This window comes from Barbus barbus, assembly GCF_936440315.1.
Source record: "Barbus barbus genome assembly, chromosome: 10".
NCBI classification, from domain to species: domain Eukaryota; kingdom Metazoa; phylum Chordata; class Actinopteri; order Cypriniformes; family Cyprinidae; genus Barbus; species Barbus barbus.
In genome coordinates this window covers 6069716-6092182 of record NC_136738.1, presented here as the reverse complement: position 1 = coordinate 6092182, position 22467 = coordinate 6069716, and the positions used below count along the sequence as shown (strand labels likewise).

General features: G+C 37.2%; 4 protein-coding genes across 4 annotated transcripts; all 4 read left to right on the top strand.

Moving 5' to 3' along the window:
• Nucleotides 1-2118: 2118 nt before the first annotated feature.
• On the top strand, nt 2119-3207 carry LOC306876058 (uncharacterized protein; the record flags this gene model as incomplete). The annotated part of the gene is made up of 3 exons (XM_079426956.1): nt 2119-2139; nt 2222-2385; nt 2973-3207. The coding sequence occupies 3 exons, from the start codon at nt 2119-2121 to the stop codon at nt 3205-3207; spliced, it is 420 nt and encodes a 139-aa protein (XP_079283082.1).
• Nucleotides 3208-4357: 1150 nt separating this feature from the next.
• On the top strand, nt 4358-7635 carry LOC306875878 (kelch repeat and BTB domain-containing protein 7-like). Its single transcript, XM_079426637.1, has one exon. It carries the CDS (start codon nt 4612-4614, stop codon nt 6460-6462), a length of 1851 nt encoding a protein of 616 aa, XP_079282763.1. The 5' UTR covers nt 4358-4611; the 3' UTR covers nt 6463-7635.
• A 117-nt stretch (nt 7636-7752) lies between these two features.
• LOC306876129 (ras-related protein Rab-33B-like) lies at nt 7753-9919 on the top strand. Its single transcript, XM_079427084.1, has 2 exons — nt 7753-8017; nt 8340-9919. Exons 1-2 carry the CDS (start codon nt 7760-7762, stop codon nt 8781-8783), a joined length of 702 nt encoding a protein of 233 aa, XP_079283210.1. The 5' UTR covers nt 7753-7759; the 3' UTR covers nt 8784-9919.
• A 2031-nt stretch (nt 9920-11950) lies between these two features.
• LOC306876081 (regulator of cell cycle RGCC-like) lies at nt 11951-16699 on the top strand. Its single transcript, XM_079426997.1, has 5 exons — nt 11951-12135; nt 12261-12434; nt 15227-15334; nt 15436-15498; nt 15825-16699. The coding sequence occupies exons 1-5, from the start codon at nt 12102-12104 to the stop codon at nt 15830-15832; spliced, it is 387 nt and encodes a 128-aa protein (XP_079283123.1). The 5' UTR covers nt 11951-12101; the 3' UTR covers nt 15833-16699.
• The last annotated feature ends 5768 nt before the right edge of the window (nt 16700-22467 follow it).

The window sequence follows — 22467 nt, the reverse complement described above, 5'->3', positions numbered from 1 at the left end:
GAAATGTTTCGCAGTGTATCGGGAAAACTGAAATGCGATATTCAAGAGAGTATTGAAATTTTTGTAAAAAACGACTTTTTCGAACTCGTTCTAGGCTGTTTGTCTGATTTGCACAAGATTTGGTTTGCACCATCTTGAGATACTATCTACAAAATAGCATCAAAGGAAGTTATATTCATTTAGCAGTTATGGGTGATATATTTTGGGATCTGACAAACTGGCCTATTTTTTTTAACAATCATATGTTTTTACAATGCTTCACGCAAACAACTTAGTATGACAAAAAAAAAATCTGATGATTGAAAAAATACTTTTTTACTATGAAAATAATTTTTTCACGTACCTGATTTCATCCAGGAAGGAAGGGGGGCTGATTTAGCATGTGCAGTATATATCATCACTGTAGCTCATTCCTGATTGAAGAAATAAGCCATGTTGTAACCGTCCCCATGCCACAATGGTAAATGTGGAGGAAGGGTCATGACTGCAACCCAACAAAAGGTCATTGATGCCATTTGCTTTAACACAAGCTGTAAACACTTAATTGGAGCATTAAATGATTTAATTAACATTATGCAGGTCATTTATACATCTGTATATAGATTGTATTGTGAACTTAGTAGGTTTTAGGAGCTCATTTTAGTCAATCTCTGCAAGACAGATTTTTCAGGATAGGAGGATAGCTCCCAAAACTTACTGCCAGATTCGGGAAGATCAATTCTTCAAACAGCGGTACAAGAGGATGTGGTGCTGGTCCTTCAAGAGTCACTCTCAACAGTCTTCATGGATTTCACAAGACTTCAGCATGTTAAGTGAGGGTCATTTTTTAGGATTTTTTTACCCAAGCAAAGAACTTGACACCTTGTAATTCTGGAGACTCCAGGAAGGTTGCAGTTCTGGAAAATGATGGCACTGGAGACTAAATGGTTCCTGATCGTTTTACATCTAATTCTTCACCTTGATTCTTTTGCAGTTAACACGTGTCTTTTCTTCTCCACCTGTTTTTGTTCTGACCGTGCTGACCCAATGAGCATTTCGCGGCCCAATGTTCATGCCTTAACTTTGCAAATTCTATTATTGCATTAGTATTGGATCCTTCTCATGGGAATTTAATAATTTTTGACTTTTAGTCTGAGTTAAACCTCTTTTTTTGGCTCATTTTATCTGTAAAAGAAAACCTGCCTAATAATTCTGCACACCTGAATATAAGGAGTTTTTCACTTCCAGCATTCTTGGACAATTATATATCACTTATAAATGATTAAATACAAAATCAATAGTAGTTATTAAGATTGATGTGGTTTGGAATTGGTCAAATGTTCTTGGAAAAAAAATATGACCAGTATATCAACTTGTCTAATAATTCTGCACGCGGTGTAATGACCTCAGTCTTGTTCAAATATTTATGCACAACTGGCCAAGTGCTTGGCTTTTTTTTTTTAACTGTGCTGGCTGGAGTTCAACCATTAAAGAAGAGAAGAGGTTTGGACTTGCAGCTATTCTAACTTAACATGTAACAAATGCATAGAACCAATTCAGCTGAAGAACTAGATCCACTGACAATATACTGTAGTTTTACATTTTGTACCAAAAAATATGTGAAAACTTTAACTTTTATATATGTCACAATAATATTATTGTAAATATATTTGTCAAGTTGGCAGACATGATTACATATATTGCCGTCCTTTTAAAATGTACATAATTTTACAATATTTTACAATATCTCTGTTAAATATATAGTATAATATGTCTAAACACATAATCATTTAGTGTTGTATGATTAATTATTAATTAACTGTAATAATTGTCTAAATTATGCTCACTTACACTCACTCACTGAATTCTTAATGTAAAAGCTTGAGTGAACTATGTGATATTTTAATTTTTAACCAGGCAGGTTTGTGTTGGACAGTCTCTCTGACAACCAATGACCGCTCCAATTGCATTTGCGACAACAGCACAAATTTGTAAGTGTTTTAAATGATGTATTTGGATTGTGAATTGAACTCATTTCAAGTAGAAAGACATTAGATGGTACTGTTCTGACAGACTTTGCATTGTAGCTTTTGTTTCTTGCCTGTGGAACCAAATAGAAACCTTGTGTGAGTGAATAAAATGCCAAACAAGGCACAAGAGGTGAGTCATCTCTACGATATCATTATTAATCTTGCAGTTTTTTCCCATTATATGTCCATGCATACTGTACTTTGTCCTTTAGGATGCGGTGATCAATATGAAATCTGTGCAGGAGATTGCGAAGCAGTTAGGGTTTGAGTGGACTGTTCTAGCATTTGAACTGGGATTCACCAGAAATGAAGTCAGACAGTTTCATGCCACATCCAAAGAAAAGAGGGTTCAGGCTCAGAGAATGCTGGAGTCATGGTGTGTATTAATCCAACACACTATTAAATGTAATGTTTAAATTACACTCTGAAAAAACGGTGCTATATAGCACTAAAAGTGGTTCTTTGGCTCGTAATCATGAGGGAACCACTTTTGGTGCTGTATAGCACCAAATCTTGGTGCTTCAGTGGTTCTTCAGCGGTTCTTCACCGGTTCTTTGGCATGACTCAGGGGCTATATAGCACTGCTACCATATCAGCTCCTGTTAAGCTCCTGTATGGTTCTTCAGTGGTTCTTTGGGGTGATTAAGGTGCTGTATAGCACCACTGCTGTACAAAGAACCTGTTAAGCCCACTGTTGGTGCTGTTTAGCACCATTTTTGTTGAAGAAATACAATGCAATATGGCACCTCTTATGGTTCTACATAGCACCATTTGACAAAGGTGCAGTACATAGCACCAAAAGTGGTTCTGCTATGATTACGAGCCAAGAACCACTTTTAGTGCTATATAGCACCATTTTTATTTAAAGTTTAGCCTTTATTTTACAAACCTTACACCTTTTTCTATAATAGTTGTGTTGGTATTAATTGGTGGTAGCTCTGATGATGTGTTATTGATTGATAGGTATGAGCGTTCCTGGGACAAACTGAACAAAACCAAGCTTCTGCAGGACGGTCTTGAACGTGCGGGCCGTCGTGATCTGGCTGAGAGGCTGCGCTGCCTGCACTGGGGTCACCAGAAGCTCAGCCGCAGAGTCGAGCTGCCCTCTGCCTTCCCCTTCATCATTACTGTCCACAAGACCATAGACAACAAAGACGCCTTGAGCAGGATTAATGTGCTTAATCGCAGTTATAACTAAGACCATTTGCCAAAGAAAATAATGTGAGCTAAAAGTCTGATAGTGAAAATGCTGTTCTAAACTTATACTTTTATTATTTTTCATTACAAATTGTATTGACTGTACACTTGTAGTTTACTTCAAATCTTAAAAATATCATTTTCATATTAGCTAAGTGCATTTCACACTGTTCACAAGTATAAAGTATATTATATCCAGTATGATCTGAGAATTATCCAAATTTTCAATGTGGCCTCAGACTTTTAGACCCCAGTGTACGTAGAAGAATATTCAATTTTAATATTCAATACATTTTTTACACACCTCATGAAACCTTGTTACTATACTTATTCAATTACATGAATCAAATTCTATTTATTCTTCTATCATTCAATCAAACTCTCATACAATATGTTTACATTTACCGTATATTCACAATGCATTTACTTATGTTTTGTTGTTTCGATAATAAAAAGGTCATAATTGTGTCTTTCTTGTAAGCAGCTTTTGAATGTGTTCAGGCCAAACTGCAGGGCTGCTTTATTGGTGACCCTAATCCCCTTTGAAAAGCAGTTAAATCTACTTAAATAAACCATGACTATCCAGTCTGACAATTTTATGAGTATTTTAAAATCTGATTATATTACTTTAATTATATATAGTTTTATATTAAATGTATATTCTAATTAAAGTAATATAATTAGAATTAGAATATAAATGTAATATACAATTATATGTATATATCTGATTTAAAAAATACTTTAATACTTGGACAGTCATGGTTCATCTGAGCATTCAATTTAAGTAGATTTACCTGCTTTTCATATGCGTTTGTGGGTATATATACAAATGTCATGATACTTGCTATTTTAAAACGAATATTTAATATTAAAACTATATATTATTGAGGATATATCATTGTGAACAAAGCTTTAGCAGGCCAACCGAACTTAACACTGAGTGCGGAGACTGGTTACGTCTCAATTCGTAATGAACTGCCTACCTAGAAAGCATTGTTGAGTCGCACAGCCGCGGTAGGAGAGCACTGTCCTACGCTGCCCATAAATGCTGTCCATATAGGCAGCTGAGCAGACTTTGCGACCAATCAGCGCCGTCCGCTGCAGCTCAGAGGTAGCATGCTAGAGTGAGACGCGCGACGTCGATTGCTCAAGATCAAAAACCGAGCGAAATGAAATTAAACGGGACGGACATCACCGCTGCCGATTGTTTGTCCTGAAAACAATTCCGTAGAGTGAAAAAGAACCGCGTTTCATTCATGAAACATGTCTGCATTGTCAGGCAACAAAGAAGCGGTGCCTGCAGCTCACAGCTTGTTGTTTTCATGACACTTTGAGACCTTAAAGCTGAGGGAGATCTAACTGACAGGATTTAACGTTAGTTGCATTCAGAGAAAACGGGTTGAGCATGGCTTCGGTGAACTGCTTCGCTGGTCCTGAGGAGCTTGAGGACACAAATCATGCTTTGAGTTTGATGAGAGAGCTGAAATTATTCTATGACTCGCATCTATTAGTCGACGTGACTATCGAAGTGGAGCTCGATCCGGATCAAAGCGTTTCCTCAGGAAAAGTTTTCCAGTGCAACCGAAATATACTGGCAGCAGCGAGCCCTTATTTCAAGAGCATGTTTACTGGAGGACTGCATGAGAGCACTCAGAAAAGCATCACCATTCATGATGTGGACGCCCATTCAATGGCTGTCATAATCGATTACTGCTACACTGGCAAAGTGACCATCACCGAAGGCAACGTGCAAAGGCTTTATGCAGCTGCCAACATGCTGCAGCTGGAGTATATCCGGCAAGCGTGTGCTAACTTCATGACAAGAAGGCTGGACCTTTCTAACTGTGCAGGGATTTTGAAGTTTGCCGACACTTTTGACAATCTGGAGTTGAAGAGCAAGGCTCAGGCGTTCATCGCGAAGAATTTCGTCCAGCTCAGTGCCAGCGTGCGAGAGCTTTGTGAGCTGGACCTGAAGCAGATTAAAGAAATCCTCACACTGGATTCTCTGGACGTGGACTGCGAACGCAAAGTGTGTTCATTTGCAGTTCAGTGGATTGAGTATAATCCGCATGCGGATGCTGAAGATGCGCTGGAGGTCCTTAGATGCGTGCGATGGTCTTTATTTTCAGAGAAAGACAGGGTTTATCTAGAAAGCCTTAAATCTAAGCCTTTTATAAAGAAATATCTTTCGAAGGTCCTAGACGGGGCCGGCGATGAACCGAGTGCTATGATTTCAATGAGCGTACATGCTGCCAAACAAAGAATCGGCAAGAGTGCAAAAGAAATGGTGCTTTTCTTCGGACGGCCAAATGAGCCTTTCATGTGCTATGATCCCTTTACGGACGACATCTATTCTATGGCGTCCCCGGTCATTCACCGCACCAATCAGAACTTCAAACGCTCTCCTATGGAGATGTTTTTGGTCTGCACCACGCCAGAGAACAATCTGTATCTGGCCTCGCACCTGTCCAAGCACTTCTGGGTCTACAATCCTCTGTTAAATTGTTGGCAGGAGCTCGCGGAAAGACTTCTCGGAAGAGTGCACTCCTACATGGGCTACCTCAGTGGGCATCTGTACATTGTGGGAGGCAGAGATCCGGTATCTGATGCAAGACTCAAGGAAGTAGAGTGCTACAGCATTCAGAGGAACCAATGGGGTTTTGTGGCCCCTTTGCCGCATTCTTTGGGAAAGATGCAGGTTGTGACGATAAACGAGCGGCTGTATGTGGTGAACAAGAGGAGGATGCTTAGCTACGAGCCGAAGAGAAACCTCTGGCTCCAGCGGGGCTCTCTGAAACGCAGTAAACTGCACAAAGCTTGTGTTTTTCAGGAGCAGATTATATGTTTGTGCGATATCCCCGTAGTTAAAGCCTATAACCCAGCTCGTGGAGAATGGAGGCGGATTGGAGACATTCCCATTGACAGCAGCGCTCTCAACTACCAAGTTGTGCAACACAACAGCAAACTGCTTCTTCTAACTATTGCAATAGTCCATCACAATAAGAACAGGCTTGTTATACATGAATACGATCCCACTCGAGACTCATGGAAAAATGTGGCCACCATGGTTGGATCATCCTTCGGATCCATAAGCCTCTCCACCCGGGTTTATACCGCGTGCTTGGGGTCCGGTCAGAATTTCATCTCAGAAGAGGATGATGACAGCGGCTCCAGCGCTGACTGGGACTTTGATGGACTGACTGACGCAGACTCGGACTCCGGCAGCTCGAGCTCATTTTCAGATGAAAATTGGTAGTTGATGCAGTTCTAAAGTGTCAAATGTGGAACTGAGCATAATAGAGCCAAATGTGACCCTGGAGCACAAAACCAGTTATAAGTAACATGGGTATATTTGTAGCAATAGCCAACAATACATTGTATGGGTCAAAATTATTGATTTTTCTTTTATGACAAAAATCATTAGGATATTAAGTAAAGATCATGTTCCATGAAGATATTTAGTAAATTTCCTACCAATATAGGAATGCAGTAATATGCATTGCTAAGAACTTCATTTGGACTTTAAAAGTGATTTTCTCAGTATTTAGATATTTTTGCACCCTCAGATTACAGATTTTCAAATAGTTGTATCTCGGCCAAATATCATCCTTTCATAACAAACCATATATCAGTGATATATGGTTAAAAAAATACCCTTATGACTGGTTTTGTGGTCCAGGGTCACAAATGTGAATACTACAAAGTATTTTGAGATATAGGTGTTGAAAGTATTAGCCTCATGCCACAGCAGCCAGGGCAGAACCTACTTGAAATTATGAGTATTATTAAACAAATGCTTACCTTTATGATATATGGACAGTGAATGATACCTTGTCTCAGGATTATAAATTGGTACAAAGAATTGTTAGCATTTTGAGTAGTCTTTGAAGATCATAAATAAAGAACAGTATTACGCTGAAATCTTAAACAGGGTACAATGGGGCTAACAGCCCCTATTAAAGAAAATGTGTTATTTCTGGTCTCAAAGTGTATATTGTATATCTCAATATTTAATATTGATGGGAGAATTTAATTAATGTGAAAATAAATTTAAATGAGGTTTCAAATATAAATACCTCATTGGTTGAGGTGCTATGGGGCAAAATTGTAATACGTTTTTGATAACTTAGATACATTATTAAAATAAACCATCCTTCAGGAGCATTTACTGTTTATTCCAAACATCTTGGGGCATTTCATAACCTCTCAAAGTTTGCTATAACTAGTACACCTTATTATTCTGCTAACATTAAATGTACAAAACATACATCTTTGAGCAATCAGCCCTGTTGTACCCTAACCTCGTTTTACCAATTTTCTGTGTTTGTTGCTTATTTGCGTTGTTTCAATGTTATAGTCCTCTGTTAAATTATCACGTTTATGTAATCTAATTTAAAGGGTTGGTACTGTTAATAAAGTCCGTTTATACTTTATATAAATCATTTTATTCACTACTTTTTCAGCCCTTTTTTTTTTTAATGAGCAAATGTCACTGGAGTTCACGTTAAGATCTCGCTCTTATCCTCTCGCGATATTTCCTGAGTATCAGAGCTATGGCAATAGAAAACACAACGGGCAACAATGATTTCGCGACGATTTACACAAGAGACAGTCTGGCCAGTGACTCGTGTCAGGAATATGACAATGCTCAGGCCAGGGTCTTTAAAATAATCGTCATTGGGGATTCAAATGTTGGAAAGACGTGTCTAACTTACCGGTTTTGCGGGGGTAAATTTCTCCAAAATCCCGAGGCAACAATCGGAGTAGATTTTAGAGAGAGAACCCTGCAACTTGATGGAGAAAACATAAAGGTAAGGAGAGTTTATTTCACAGATCTAGAAAGCTGTAAATATCATTTTGACCATGAATAATGAGTATTTATATGGCTTTCTTCTTAACAATGGATGTAGACAACAACACTTCAAATCTTTTAAAGGGTGTAGTATTGTTTAAATAGAGTAGTATAACTATTGTTTACTTATATTAGAATTGTATTAATGTGTAGTCAGATTTTTTTTGTGTATAATAGGACTTTGGACTCAAAACTGCTGAGACCTTTATGATAACAAGTCCTGGTCTTATACTAGTATAATTTAATATCTACAATGATGCAAATTGCTTTCTCTTCCTCAGTTGCAGATCTGGGACACAGCAGGACAGGAGCGCTTCAGGAAGAGTATGGTGGAGCATTACTACCGAAACGTCCATGCCATCATCTTTGTGTATGATGTGACCAGCCTGGCTTCATTTGAGAGTCTGCCGGAGTGGATTGAGGAGTGCAGCCGTCACTCAGTCCCTCCCATGGTCCCCCGCATCCTAGTTGGGAACAAATGTGACTTAAGAGGAGCGAGAGAGGTGTCCACGTTTTTAGCTCAGCGGCTGGCCGACAGCTACAACTTCCCACTTTTTGAGACGTCTGCAAGAGACCCTGCAGAAAAAGAGCACGTAGATGCCATTTTCCTCACGCTGGCCTACAGGCTGAAGAATCACAAGCCGCTGAGACTGAAACAGCCAAGTGAGAGCAGCTTCTTACAGCTAGCTGGAGGACAGGAGGAGAACACACCCTGTTTATGCTAATGCACTTTGGCCCATACAGTTTCATGCAATCATTTAGGGTGACATTCTGTATGAAGTTAAGGCAGAAAGAGTGATTGGGAGATATACAGTACAGTATATGTCTATAGGATTGTATTTGGCGTATGTGAAGTTTACAAATTCCTTTGGAAGCATAGACTGTGGAGCATTTTGAGGGTTTTGTTTAGGTAAACCACATAGTATGCAGCAAAGGATGCCTATATGTCTTATTACTACATATTATTATTTAAGTGTTATTAACTCTCCAGAAATATGCTCAGTGTCATGAAGACCTCGTTCAGGAGAGCCTGTTATAACATTTTCAGTCTGTAATAACTTTGCATGTTGTTTCAATGTTATATTTAATGGTTATGCATATATCATGACAATTCCACATAGGTTGCTGCTGTCTAACTTCTAAAGGCAATCTTGGGCATGTCTGACGTATCAGAAATAACACATTGGTCCCCATTATTGTGCACCGTGAGCTTTCTGTTATGTTTCCGGATTCAGATAAATTACTGTTATATTTACTTTGCACTTAATTCTAAATGTTACTTCTTTAGAAAGCGTGTATCTAAACTGAACCAGACTGCATAACTAAAGCTATTAATCATGAACATTAGTGAGCGCCACTGTCAAAGCATTCAGAGCATCAAAGGCATTGTTATGAAACAAAGTGAGATTATCATAAATGAGAGCACTTATATCTCAACCTCAATGTGTTGCATTTGTGAAACAGTAATATGAAACATAGTGTTTTTTGTCCAAATCAATGCATCAGATAGACTTCAACACATCGCAAAGGCTTGATTTCAATCAATCATTTATTTTTTTATTGACAACCCTTTTTGTAAGCAATAGCATTTGGAAAACAGGGACTGTATTGCACTTTAAATTGAGATTGTATCATGTCTGACATGTGTCTCCATTATTCAGCATCATGTATGATTTGTTGTACTTGAGAGAAAAATGCCATTGTGTAAATAGTTTGCAGTGACTGTCAGATTTGTTTGGAAGTGAATATGGAAATAAAATGTGCAAAGAAACTAATTATTTTGATATATTGTATATAACAGTTGTGATCAATCTTTATCGAAGATGAATTTAAAAGATTTTAGATATAAATGGGAAATATCAGGAAAAATTAAAATGAAAAATCATGGGAATTTCTTTAGTGACTATATTTTTCTGTTTATGCTGAGCTGCATTTTTTTAAAGTCGGAAATTACTCTTTTTGTAAGTACAATCTTCGTAAAAGTATTTTTTAAATCCAAAATTAAATCCTAATCCAAAAAAATACAACCCACTGGGAACTGGAAAAGTCTTGGAAATTCAATCAACATAATCATTAACATAATATTTTTTTTTTGACAGCAACATTCAGCATATCCTTGTGAACATTTTATTTTGTGAACCAACCAGATCTCACCCTCTCAGAGAGCAAGTGTCGTTTTTGACACCTTCCACGTGCACTTAAACCCTAAAGTCAGCAGGCAAGTGCAGCTGCAAACACATCTTGTTTTACCATGTGTCTACCTGTTAACTCCAACACCAGAGGTGTGAAGAATTCTTTTCCAAGTGATGAATCCCACAGCCCCACTAAAAATAACAAAAAGCAGGATTTAGGATTCAGAAGTAATGTTTGTCCTTATAAAATTGCCTGTGCACCGGAAAGTACTGAAGCTTCTGGAATCAATAACACATTTTTCATGCATGTGAACACACCTGACCAATAAAATGGTTCTATATCTAAATCTAATCTAATTGGCATGAATTAAATAACTTGAGTGCACATACGTTTAGTCACCACCAGATGTCTGCAGAAACTTAACTTGGACCAGATTAGTATTGTGAATTACAGTAACAGGAATGGAAATGATTAGACTTGACACAGAATATGTGAATACTTTGAATTTAACACCAATAAACAAAACAGAAAAAAAATGGATAATATACACATAATGCATTTGTTTGACATCAAATTATGTTGTTACATCTAAACTGTCATCCTAACCTTTGACCCTTACCTTTAATCCTATATGTGACTTTCCTCTTTATATGTAATTGCATTTATTGATAAAAACATATGTGCATTAAAAATATTAAAATATTTGGTGAAGCACCAAGTACTTCTGGAATATTTATTATCGCATTTCTATCTTACATTGAAAATACATTATTTTGGGTAAAAGTAAAGTAGAAAAGGAGAAATATATAATATATAATTTCCCATAATTTATACAAATTATATTCTAATATAATGAGTTGATGGTCAAGAAACGTATTATTAAAATAAATTATCATCAATATTGAAACTAACTCATACAATCATAATCATTATTAAATAACTTTTTATTTTATTTAAACATTATTTTTTATTTCTTATATATTTCACACACACACACACACACACACACACACACACACACACGCATGTCTGGTCAGCTATCCTTGTAGGGACTCTCCATAGGCCTAATGGTTTTTATACTGTACAAACTGTATTTTCTATCGCCCTACACCTAAACCTACCCCTTACAGGAAAATGTGAATGTTTTACTTTCTCAAAAAAAACAAAACTTCATTCTGTATGATTTATAAGCTTTTGTAGCTCAATTTAGGTCCTCACCGTGACACGAGTCCCCAAGGATCTGTGTGTATTCAGGTTTAAGTCCCCACCAGGATATATAAACCTGTACACACACACACACACACACACACATACTGCTTCTGCCTTGTTTTTGGCCAAATTACATTGGTACAAATCATACCATCACACATCAACTTACTGAATTAACAATAATTGTTAATAAATAATTAATAAAAAATAATAATTGAGCCACATGTGGACATTCCAAAGGGCTTCTTGTTCTTGAACTGTAATGCATTTTTAAATATTTTCATGCTGTATTGCATTACACACAGTTAGCCATTTTTCCTGTAACATTATTACCGTATTGCAGGTAAAACATTGCAACAAGTGAAGTCATCGCAAAAGGTTGACCATGATGGAGTTATGGTTAAAATGTTGCACATGTGTCATAGTAGCTGTTTACAAAAACATAGTTCAGGGAGGAATGACGCCAGTCTTAGTAACTCACACGCAGGGCTAAAACGAGTGCGCGCGTCTCATTGGCGATGCGTTTCCCACGCCTCCTTCAGTCACCGCCCTCTCCCAGAGCCGGGCGATATTTAAAACAACCCCAAGGAGCTCACTGTGCGCGCTGAGGAGCTTAGACAACCCAGAGGGAGACTGTGTCAACAGGAGATTGGTCTAATATCGGATATTTGGGAGTTTAACACACTATAGGAGTACAGAAGATGAAGTCTCCAAAGATAAAGTCACAGAACAAATGTAAGTCAAAGATTTCATGACTCCTTCAGTGAAACCCTGCATGCTTGTTACTCTGCGGCGATACTTTATCGCACTTATTCTGTTTCTGCAAGTCTGCAACAAATCTCTTGCTTTGCGTTTTCTAGCGTTTCTTGAGGAGGATGACGATCTCAACGCCGTGTTGTGTGAATTTGACGCGGTCATTGAGGATTTCACGTCCCCCGTGGAGAAGCGACACTTCAGATATGATGAACACTTGAAAACCATGAAGAGACGGAGCAGCGCGAGCGTCAGCGACAGCGGCATCAGCGACTCTGAGAGTGAGTATGCAGGAGAAAGTTGCTTTTATTGTTCCAGAAGAATGATAGAAGCGCCCTGAAGCCTTTATCTCTGCGTCACGACTAAAGCCCTCAGCCTCAGAAACTACAGTCCATAATCTTATCTAATCTAATCTGAGCCCACACACAAGCACAAAGAACAGCTGGGTTTCTTTAAACATCTTTTAAAAGACATTGAAACTTATGAAAACCTTGACATTTTTGAGAGACTAGTCAGCTGTAAGAGCTGTTTGGAGATTGTGAAGCAGAAGAGAGTTCAGTCAGACCCTGCCAAACACCCAGAGTCAGTCTGGATCTGAGCACAGCATGAAGGTTTAAACTCCAGCCAATGACAAAGAACCAGTGCCTTTGTGGTGACTTCAGGGTATCAGTTTCAAGTTAAACACTGACTTTTTTCTTTGCCTGAATCCCATTATATCCAGAGCGTCTTGAAGTGCTGATGGGATGTATCCAGAATCTGAAGATGGATTGCTTCATGAATGGATATATGGGAGCGTTCTGTATGATTGCTTATGAGTGTATAGAAATGTTCCTTTTCACCTTTGCTGTAGAGGTGTTCTTGTGTTTAATGGTTAAGCAACAGTTGATCTCTTTACCCCACCGTTTTCCTTCTGGAACAAACAGGGAATGTTCTTGCATAATAGACCTTCCTCTGGTGCAGTCATGGCATTATGTGCCCTGCAGTCGCCCTCATGGATCTGTGCAACTGTATTTTGGATCCAATCAAGCCTGATGCCGTTTTGACACACGTGCCATTGATCTGGATCAGTGGCTTCAAGCGGTTTTGCTTCAGGACTTTATACTGGATAAAACATCAGGGAAGCATTTTCTCCTGCCTTTTAAAAGCTGCTAAGCATATCCTTGAGAAAACGAGAGAGCACTTTTGCATACTGAATGTAATGTTTTCAGACACTCAAATGCATGCAATTAAATTAAATTGATATTTAATGCAGTTAGTTGAATATATTTATAATTACACATGCAATGAAGTTCATAAAATATTAACTTTTAATATTGAATAACACACTACCGTTAAAATTATAATAAAGTATGTTGCATATATGCTTTAATGTTAATCAACACATCAAAATAAGTGTACTTCTTTAAGCATGACACAAGATCAATAAACCTAATGATTACAAGGGAACCTTAAAACTTTCGAATTTGACATTATTACAAAGTGCACTTTTGTACCTAAGTGTGTTTAGAAATAGATACTCTTACACTTAAGTGCACTTTAATTTAATTAGTATTTTATTATCTGCAAGTACAATATATATATATAAAAAAAAAACTTTAATATGTGCACATTCAGTACAATTAAGTGCATTTAATTAATCTAATTGTGCATAAATATATGATTATTTGGCTGATTTTAGGGTTTAAAAGCACTAATGTAGATGATGCAGTCAGTGTCAGCTGAGAGGATACTGGCACGTTTCACCAGCTGATGTGCTGAAGCCCCCAGGCAAGGATCTAATGACTGAGGCGGTGGGAAAAGTTGAGCTTCTGTGTAATAGCACGCCTGCTCTGCAGGGCTAAGAATGTGTAAACAAAGTTATTTAAGATGGAGTGTGGCATACCGGGTCAGATCTTTGGCTTTAACTGAACCTGCTCGAGGGTGGGTCGCGGTTGAACCTGCTTTGAAAGAGTGCTCGTGTGAGAGAGGCTGCTATTAGAGGAGTATGCATTGATTATAAACTCAACCCGCTCTGCTAGCACAGATTAACCCCCAACACCCCCTTCCCCCTCCGGTTATGGGTCACTGCACATGTTTGGCAAGCCTGTGTAGTAGAGAGCAGTGCTGCTCCACTGCTTTTACATTAGGCATTAAATGGGGATTCAAGTGAATACTATAGACTTTCAGAGTTTTTCCAGTTGCCCCTTGAATTTTAATAGTTTCATGCTCTTGGCAAGGAAAAGTGGGTAACACTTTATTTTAAGGTGTCCTTGTTACACGTTACATGTACTTACTATTATAATAACAATAAATTATGCACAATTACATGCAAGTAACCCTAAGCCAAACCCTAACCGTATAGTAAGTATATATATTTCATTAAAATTACTCCGTGTTTAAATGTATAATTACACTGCAACAAGGACACATTAAAATAAAATGTAACTGAAAAGTGTACAAATGTTGCACGTGAAATAGTATTTAATGTAGTTTGAGTCATACTTTCTTTTACCTTACAACATTTAGTTCATGTTTTTTTGGGGATATGGCATATTACACAAACTGACGCGTGACATGAATTTGCACCAAAATACGGTAGAGTTTTCTATCCTAAAAGCCCGTTCACACCAAGAACGATAAGTATAACTATAACCTTTTGATTAAAATAAGCATGCGCTGCAGCTTTGCCATCTGCAGAGTCTTAGTTTAAAGCCAGATGGACTCTGATTGGCTGTCATTGTTTTTATCGGAAAAAAAGCATGCTAACAGTGATTTCAATGATATCGTTACGCTCATTATTGCTTTTGTTGGTGTGGATTTCCCTATTCACATAGAATGATTATTATAACTATAGTTACAGTTATCATTATAGTCATCGTCCTTGATATGTCGATTATATGTTCGGCTGTATTGTATTTGCATTACAACATTGCTTTTTCCTTGCTCTCTCTCTATCACTATAGATAGTGATAGATTTCGGGGGTTGTTACCCACCTGTTGTGGTGGAATTAAAGAAGGTAGTGTGTGTACACATACAGGAAGAGTCGGTTTGACTTTCTGACTTCCTCTGTCTCTTTCTTTCCTTCTGTAACAGGTGCAGAGTCCTTGAACAGAAACAGTTTCAGCTTCAGTGATGAGAAGCTCAACTCTCCCAGCGTCTTCTCCCCCTCATCAAACAGTCCCTTGGTCACATCTCCTAAACGTGAGTTAAAATATGTTTCTTTTTTTACACGTTTAATGCTAATGAGTCGGTTTTAGGTTTATTTGCTCCACTGTTGATCAACTGTATATTGTGTTCTTCAGCTAAACTCGGAGACACTAAAGAGCTGGAGGACTTCATTGCTGACCTTGACAGAACATTAGCAAGTAAGTGATGTGAATTTAAAGACAAAAATGAAAGTTTTTTAAGACTACATAATCAAGTGAAATGGAGTATCTTTAATGCACTGTATATAATACAGTATAATATGTCAAATAAAAGGGAAATTTAATAATAATACTAATAAGATAATAAGATTTTTTTCTTGAGAAGCAAATCAGCATATTAAAATGATTTCTGAAGGATCTTATGACACTGAAGACTGGAGTAATGATGCTGAAACTTATGCTTACACCCTGAGAATAACCCTGACACCCGAGGACATGAAAATGTACTAAGTATGTTCTCTGCTTGACTGTGTTTTTTCCTCCAGGCATGTGAGTTAGAGACGGGGTGACTGGGGCCCACCACATTGTAGCTCCGCTGGGGGACGACAGCCAGACTGCACCTGACAAACCTGAACTACTGTGAAGATGGAGAAGACATGGTCAGGGTTTCGCATGCTGAACGATGACTTTGTGTATACTTGCACCTGTACAAACACACTCAAATACAAATGCTTAAAAAATAATACACTTTTGACAGGAATGCCTGTGCTCTCTGAAAAACTTGAGCTGTAAGATTATTTAAATAGCTTTTTATAGAAATATATTTTTAATTTTATAGAGTTGGTTATTGTAAATTTATCTGTAATACCTTTTTGCGAATGTATATTTTTGTATTTCATGTAAATATTGTTTCAGATTCTTATCGCCTTGCTATAAGCCTTTTCTGTCACATGAGAATAAACTTAATTCTTAATTCATTAGAAAAACTGGAAAAGCAATAATAACGTGTATTTAATACAACTAATGTCTTCTAAGAGATTAAAGTTGACATTTCAAGATGTGTTATGGCATTATTTCATTGTGTGTCTGGTTGCATCAGAAGCTTAATGCTCGTTTCTGCAGTATTTTCACTCTCAGTGTGGACAGAAGATTTACTGTTGGACACTAAGAGTACATTGCTAATTAATTCAGGGTTGTGGGTCAGTCAGCTAAAGCTCTTGAGCAGTCTGTGAATGATTGACCTCACAGCAGGGGCTTGAGACCGTGAGCAGTTGCTCTGCAGAAAATGTGACACCTGGTCACCTCCTCAGCACTGTGTCCAAATCTGTGTCTGGATCCTGCCACAGTAATCGTCTGTCTGCTCTGCTCTGTCACCGTACATTTCTAATGTGATCATTAAACCAGAAGAAATCCTCTCTACAGAATGTTGATTCATTATTCGATTGGACTTCCAAATGTTAAACCATTAAAACAATTAGGCTACTAGTAGGCTACTATTCAAATGTTTGGAGTCGGAAAGAATATATATATATATATTTTTTTAAAGTATCTTATGCTCACTAAAGCTGCATTTATTTGATCAAAAATACAGTAAAGACAGTAATACTGTGTAATATTACAAATTTAAATAACATATTTGAATATATTTTAAAATGTAATTTATTGCTGTGCTCAAAATTGAATTTTCAGCATCATTCCTCCAGTCTTCATTGACACATGATGCTTCAGAAATCATTCTAATATGCTGATTTGCTGCTCAAGAAACATTTATTATTATTATTATCCATGTTGAAAACAGTTGTGCTAATTAATGTTGTTGTGGAAACCACGAGAGATATTTTTTCCCGATTTTTTGCTAAATACAAAATTAAGCGTTTATTTGAGACTGAGATTTAAGATATTTTGTTACGTTATAAATGTTGCTTTTATTCAATTTAATGCATGCTTGATGAAAGGAAGTATTAAAAAAAAACTTTAAACTTGATTTTGAGGTCATGTGACAACATAGCATACTATTATTTGAAGCAGTTATCATTGCATTAAAAAACAGTAAACAATATAGTATTGGCTTACAAACTCCAGTAATATCTACATACTGCACAGTAAGCTAGTCTTGATTATGGTCAAAGATGCTCAGAAATACACAGGGTCATGCCCTCTGTAAACAGTTGAGATGGAACACTTTATAATTTCAGTAGCAAAAAACCCATGATGCTCTGTGAATAGAAGTTAAAACATCCCAGTACTTATGTCTGTCCTAGCAATGTTCCAATGTCTCATTTGAAATTCAAATTTTAAGAAAATTTAGTGAGCATGCAGTCTGGCAAAGGCATTGCTGAAACATCAGCTAGATAGGGTGCAACAAAGGTCCATTGTCTATTGTCATTAGTGTAGCAATATATGAAGCGCAGTTCACTGAAGTCACTTTCAAACCAAGCAGTTTTCTGTTGATCAACACATCAAATCCACAATGAAATCCTTTCACCTGTGCAAATTACATCTGTAAATGTGACAGTATGTGGAAATTACAACAAAATGGGTTGTTCATAGGATGAACAATGTTAAAAACGATTATAAAATGCAGACACCTTGAGACCATGTTAAATATTAATTTGCCAAGACAGCACAGTGCTTAGTGACTGTATCCACTCTACACATTTAAATTGTGGTCACATTTACTGTTGCTCTGAAATGTTGTGGGCGATTCAGTCATATAAATAGAAATCTGTGTGATCTGGAGTTTTCGTGCAAGGGTGGAAAAAATTCCCCAGAATTGACTTGTATTCAAGTTTCATGCAAATTTGTCAAATTGATCAACAGAAAGCTGCTTGGTTTGAAAGTGACCTCAGTGTGAACTGTGCTTCATGCATCTCTACACTATTAAGAATAGATCTTTTTGCCTGTGAAATTACATGCTAATGAACTACTACCAGAAGATTTGTTCATTGCAATTGTTAATATTAATGAATTAAATTAGCATTGCTGCCTTTTATCATATTGCAGCTAAATATTTTTTTTTTTAATAAAAGAAACAGTTGTTTCAGTGACTTTATCATGGGTAATGGGGTTTCTGCTTCTCATGGCTAAAACATCCTTGTGTGGCTTAAACTAGAGTGAAATTATGTTTTTCTGGACCATTTTTGCATTGTGTGGAAACTCATGAGGCCTCATCAAAATCAAATCAAACTTAAGCGTAATCCAGCTGAGCATTGGTCCGCATGAAACGGATGTTTCCCTGTTTGTTTCTTCAGTGCAGCTGGCACATGTAGCAGCAGACTCACTGTCCCGCAGCTGTTCTGCACCTGTGCTCATTGTTGTGGTCAGGACAGTGGCAGCAACAGAGCTCTCACGTCCTCATTGGCACAGGCCAGTGGGTGTTGGATGTGCTGACATAACAACTCAACTCCAAGATAAGTTGCTTGGCAACAGGCAGCGGGCACCTCCTGGCTCTGTGGGCTTGGCTGGATCAGGACGGCCAGTGGGCTGGAAGTGTGGGAAAATGGGAGAGGTGAATAACACATCCAAGCTGGACATTCAGCCAAGACAAACAACTTCCCCAAGTGGGAGAGATTCGCTGAGAATGAGTTATGACAACTTCTAATGAAATTATGTTCAACAAATTAGAGGAGTATAAACAATAGTATATAATATGTTTAAGTTGATTACTCAAGTTAATAAGTTGTTCCAACTAACTTTAACATAATTGAACCAATTAATCTTAACTCTTTCAATCATAACAGCTTGCATAGCACGTTAAATGTTACTTATTCATTATGTACATTTAATGAATGATAAATTAAGACAATATTAAGACAGTTATTAAGACAATATTGTTAATTTACTACAACTTATATATATATATATTAAAAAAATAAACCAAGCAATGCAGAAATTTGGTAATAGGTTCCCTCAATTTCTTATTTAAGAAGGTATTTACATGGGACTATTTTCAACTAAACAGAAAACTTCTTGTGCGATTTGGCTGTTCATTTACACAACTGTGTTTTGGGGGCTTGAAAATGCAAAAATGCACATTTTTAGAGAATTATACTATCATCATCTCCATGTAAACTATGAAAACTTGAAAATGGTATTACACGGTCAGTCTATATGTGTGTGTGCAGGTGTGTAGTGTTTCTTTACAAAGTGACATCGCCAACTACTGGCCTGGTATGATTAATACTGCGTTTTTACTTGTTTTACTGTTACTTAAATGGGGATCATTTGAAAACATTGTCATCTGTACACAAAAACACAATTATAAAAAAAAAAAAAAATAATTTTTTTTTATTATATTCGTTGTCGTGTAAATGTACCCATAGAGTGCTCTGACACTCTCAGTGTGTTCCCATATATTAGACATTTAACAGTTAAACCAGATAATTTCTCTATGAACTCATGCTGTTAGACAACATGAAAATAAAATAGTGATTTTTCCTGCAGTGACAGCAGCTGGGGGCAAACATGAGCTATAGTTCACCCTGAAAGAAGCCATGACGCTACGTTTGGCAGAAAGTCAGCACTGACAGACTGTGAGCAGAAAATGAGAGCGTTTCACTGAAGAAACATCAGCAAAGGCATGCTCTTACAGGCACATGATTTCTCTAAACACTTCAGGAAATTTAAACATTCATATTCATAACTGACAGGCCTGTGAATTGTTCTCTCTCAAGTTCACATTTAGGCCATTCATCTACTTTTGTTCCACAATGATCAGCATTTCAAAGGTGAACGCTCTGCACTTTTGTTGGCTTCTTTTTTGCAGAATTGTTGGTGAGTGGCAATGATCATCTGTCATCGATGAATTATCTGTGACTGCTCTTCACGAGTCATGAATTGGCCCAGACCGATTGTGCCCAAATGCAGAGCCATTTGAGAGCAGTTTCCGTCCGGCAGTTCTGGGTCAGCAGACTCACTCTACTTCTGCCATAGACAGATGTGGTCTATCAGAGACTGGAAATTAACTTCTGGTCTGAGGGTGTTTACACTTGGCAGCTCTGAGTTGATTAAAAAGATTACTCTGTTAATATGGTTCATTTGATTAAGTGTGAACGCTGGCATCTGAACCTTGTTGCGCACCCAACAAGCTGACCCAAACCCACCTTTTCAGGGGGAATAGGTCCACTTCCAAACAAACTCTGGTGCAGTTTGACTGATATATGAATGCAACATGGACCGAGGACGTCTAAATGAACCAAAAACAGGATGTGATGTTAAAAGATGCAACCCTAAAAAGGATAGAATCCTCAAGGAGGAAGGACAGAGGAATTCCCGTTGCTTTTTTGACTCCTTTACACATTTTATAAGCTCTTCTGGAGTTATAAGCTAATAAAAATACCACCATGTTGACCAACAATCAACAACACATACTGAGACTGCTGGCACTGAAGACTAACGATGCTAAAAATTCAGATTTGTATCACAGTAATAAATGTCATTTTACAATATATTAACATAGAAAACAGTTCTTTTACATTATATTTCATAATATTTACTATATTTTTGATCAAATAAATGCAGCCTTGGTGAGCACGAGAATTCTTTTAAAAACATAAAAATCGGGCCCAAACGTACCGTGTACCACAGAGGGTTCATATCAGGCTAAGAGCAGGTGCATCCACAGATGTCAGCATCCACACCAGTCACTCATATTATGGAGAAAGCAATGTAACAATCGAGCAGAAAGCACTACTCGCTTGATTTCAAGGCTATTAAATCATTGTGGTTATTAAGCTGGGCAGAGTTGTGTTTTGACAGCTCTTTTCTGAATGTGGTACAGAAGTTGGTGGCTGAGAATATGCCACATAAAGAGAGCTGAAGATGAGGTATCACACCACATTAAAATGAGTCCTCTTCTAAGAATTCACAGATGAATCCATCCAGCAGCATGCGGAGATTCCTGTGGTTCCAGTATCCAGTGAACGCAAGAATTCAGAATAACCCAAACACTATAAATCTATAGGCCTTCCTCACACCACAGAAATACACACTGGGATACTGGTTTGATGGTGGTGTGTAGCCCCCGGCCCAGTGAGGCACATTGATTTAAAGTGATGGAACTCCCAGGCTGAAGACTCTCAGCCCCTCCATTGTGTCTGTCCTTCCCTCTCCAGCCACCTCTCACCCAAACGCATGGCAAAAGAGCCCAGGTCAAAGGTCATACAAGAAGACACAGGGAGAAAGGACAGCAGAAAGCATGACGAAGAATTTCTCTCTTTGAACAGCGTGAAACCGGAAAATGGTGCTTAATACGGGATGACGTAACCTCCGAAAGACCAGAGAAGCTCAATGGAATATACTTGTCTAAATGATTCAGGGATAGAGAGAATATTAAAATTGTCAGGATAAATGTTTATCTTTCAGTGTTTCTACAGATCTTAAGGGTACAAAATACTCAAAATCACCTTTAAAGTTGTCCAAATGATGTCCTTAGCAATGCATATTACTAAACAAAAATTAAGTTTTGATATATTTACAGTAGGAAATTTACTAAATATCTTCATGGAACATGATCTTTACTTAATATCCTAATTATTTTTGGCATAAAAGAAAAATCAATAATTTTGACCCATACAATGTATTTATCGCTACAAATATACCCCACCGACTTAAGACTGGCTTTGTGCTCCAGGGTCACATATCTTAAAATATGTTAGTGCCATTGTTTTGTCTTAAGATGCACACCAGTAATGTTTATAAAAGATACTTAAATGTCCTAACTGAACTATAGCCTAATCCTGGCTTAACCTAAACCCTGTCTGTCGAACCAGGCCTTTATTTTTATTTTTTATTTATAGCAAAGATAAATGTATCACTCAACTATAAAACAATATTTAGTCCCAAACTAGCTAACTCATACTATAGCATTCTAAAAAAAAAAAAAAGGATTTAATTTAATTTAGCAATTTTATTTTATTTAAAATTTGATTTCAATTCATTTATCTAAAATAAAATGGTCAGTATAAAATATAAAATTACTTTATTAAAAAAAAAAAAAAGAATTAAAAAAATTATAAAAAATAATAAAATAGAAAAATCAGTCCTAACCCAGTGGCTGACATTTGGCACTGCTGAACAAAAAAATTAAAAATATTGTGTGCTAACTGGTTCCTCATTACAATAATAACGCAAAAGTGAAATACAGTGGTGTCCCAGATGGTGTGTCGTAATTCAGACTCCTTTTCCATT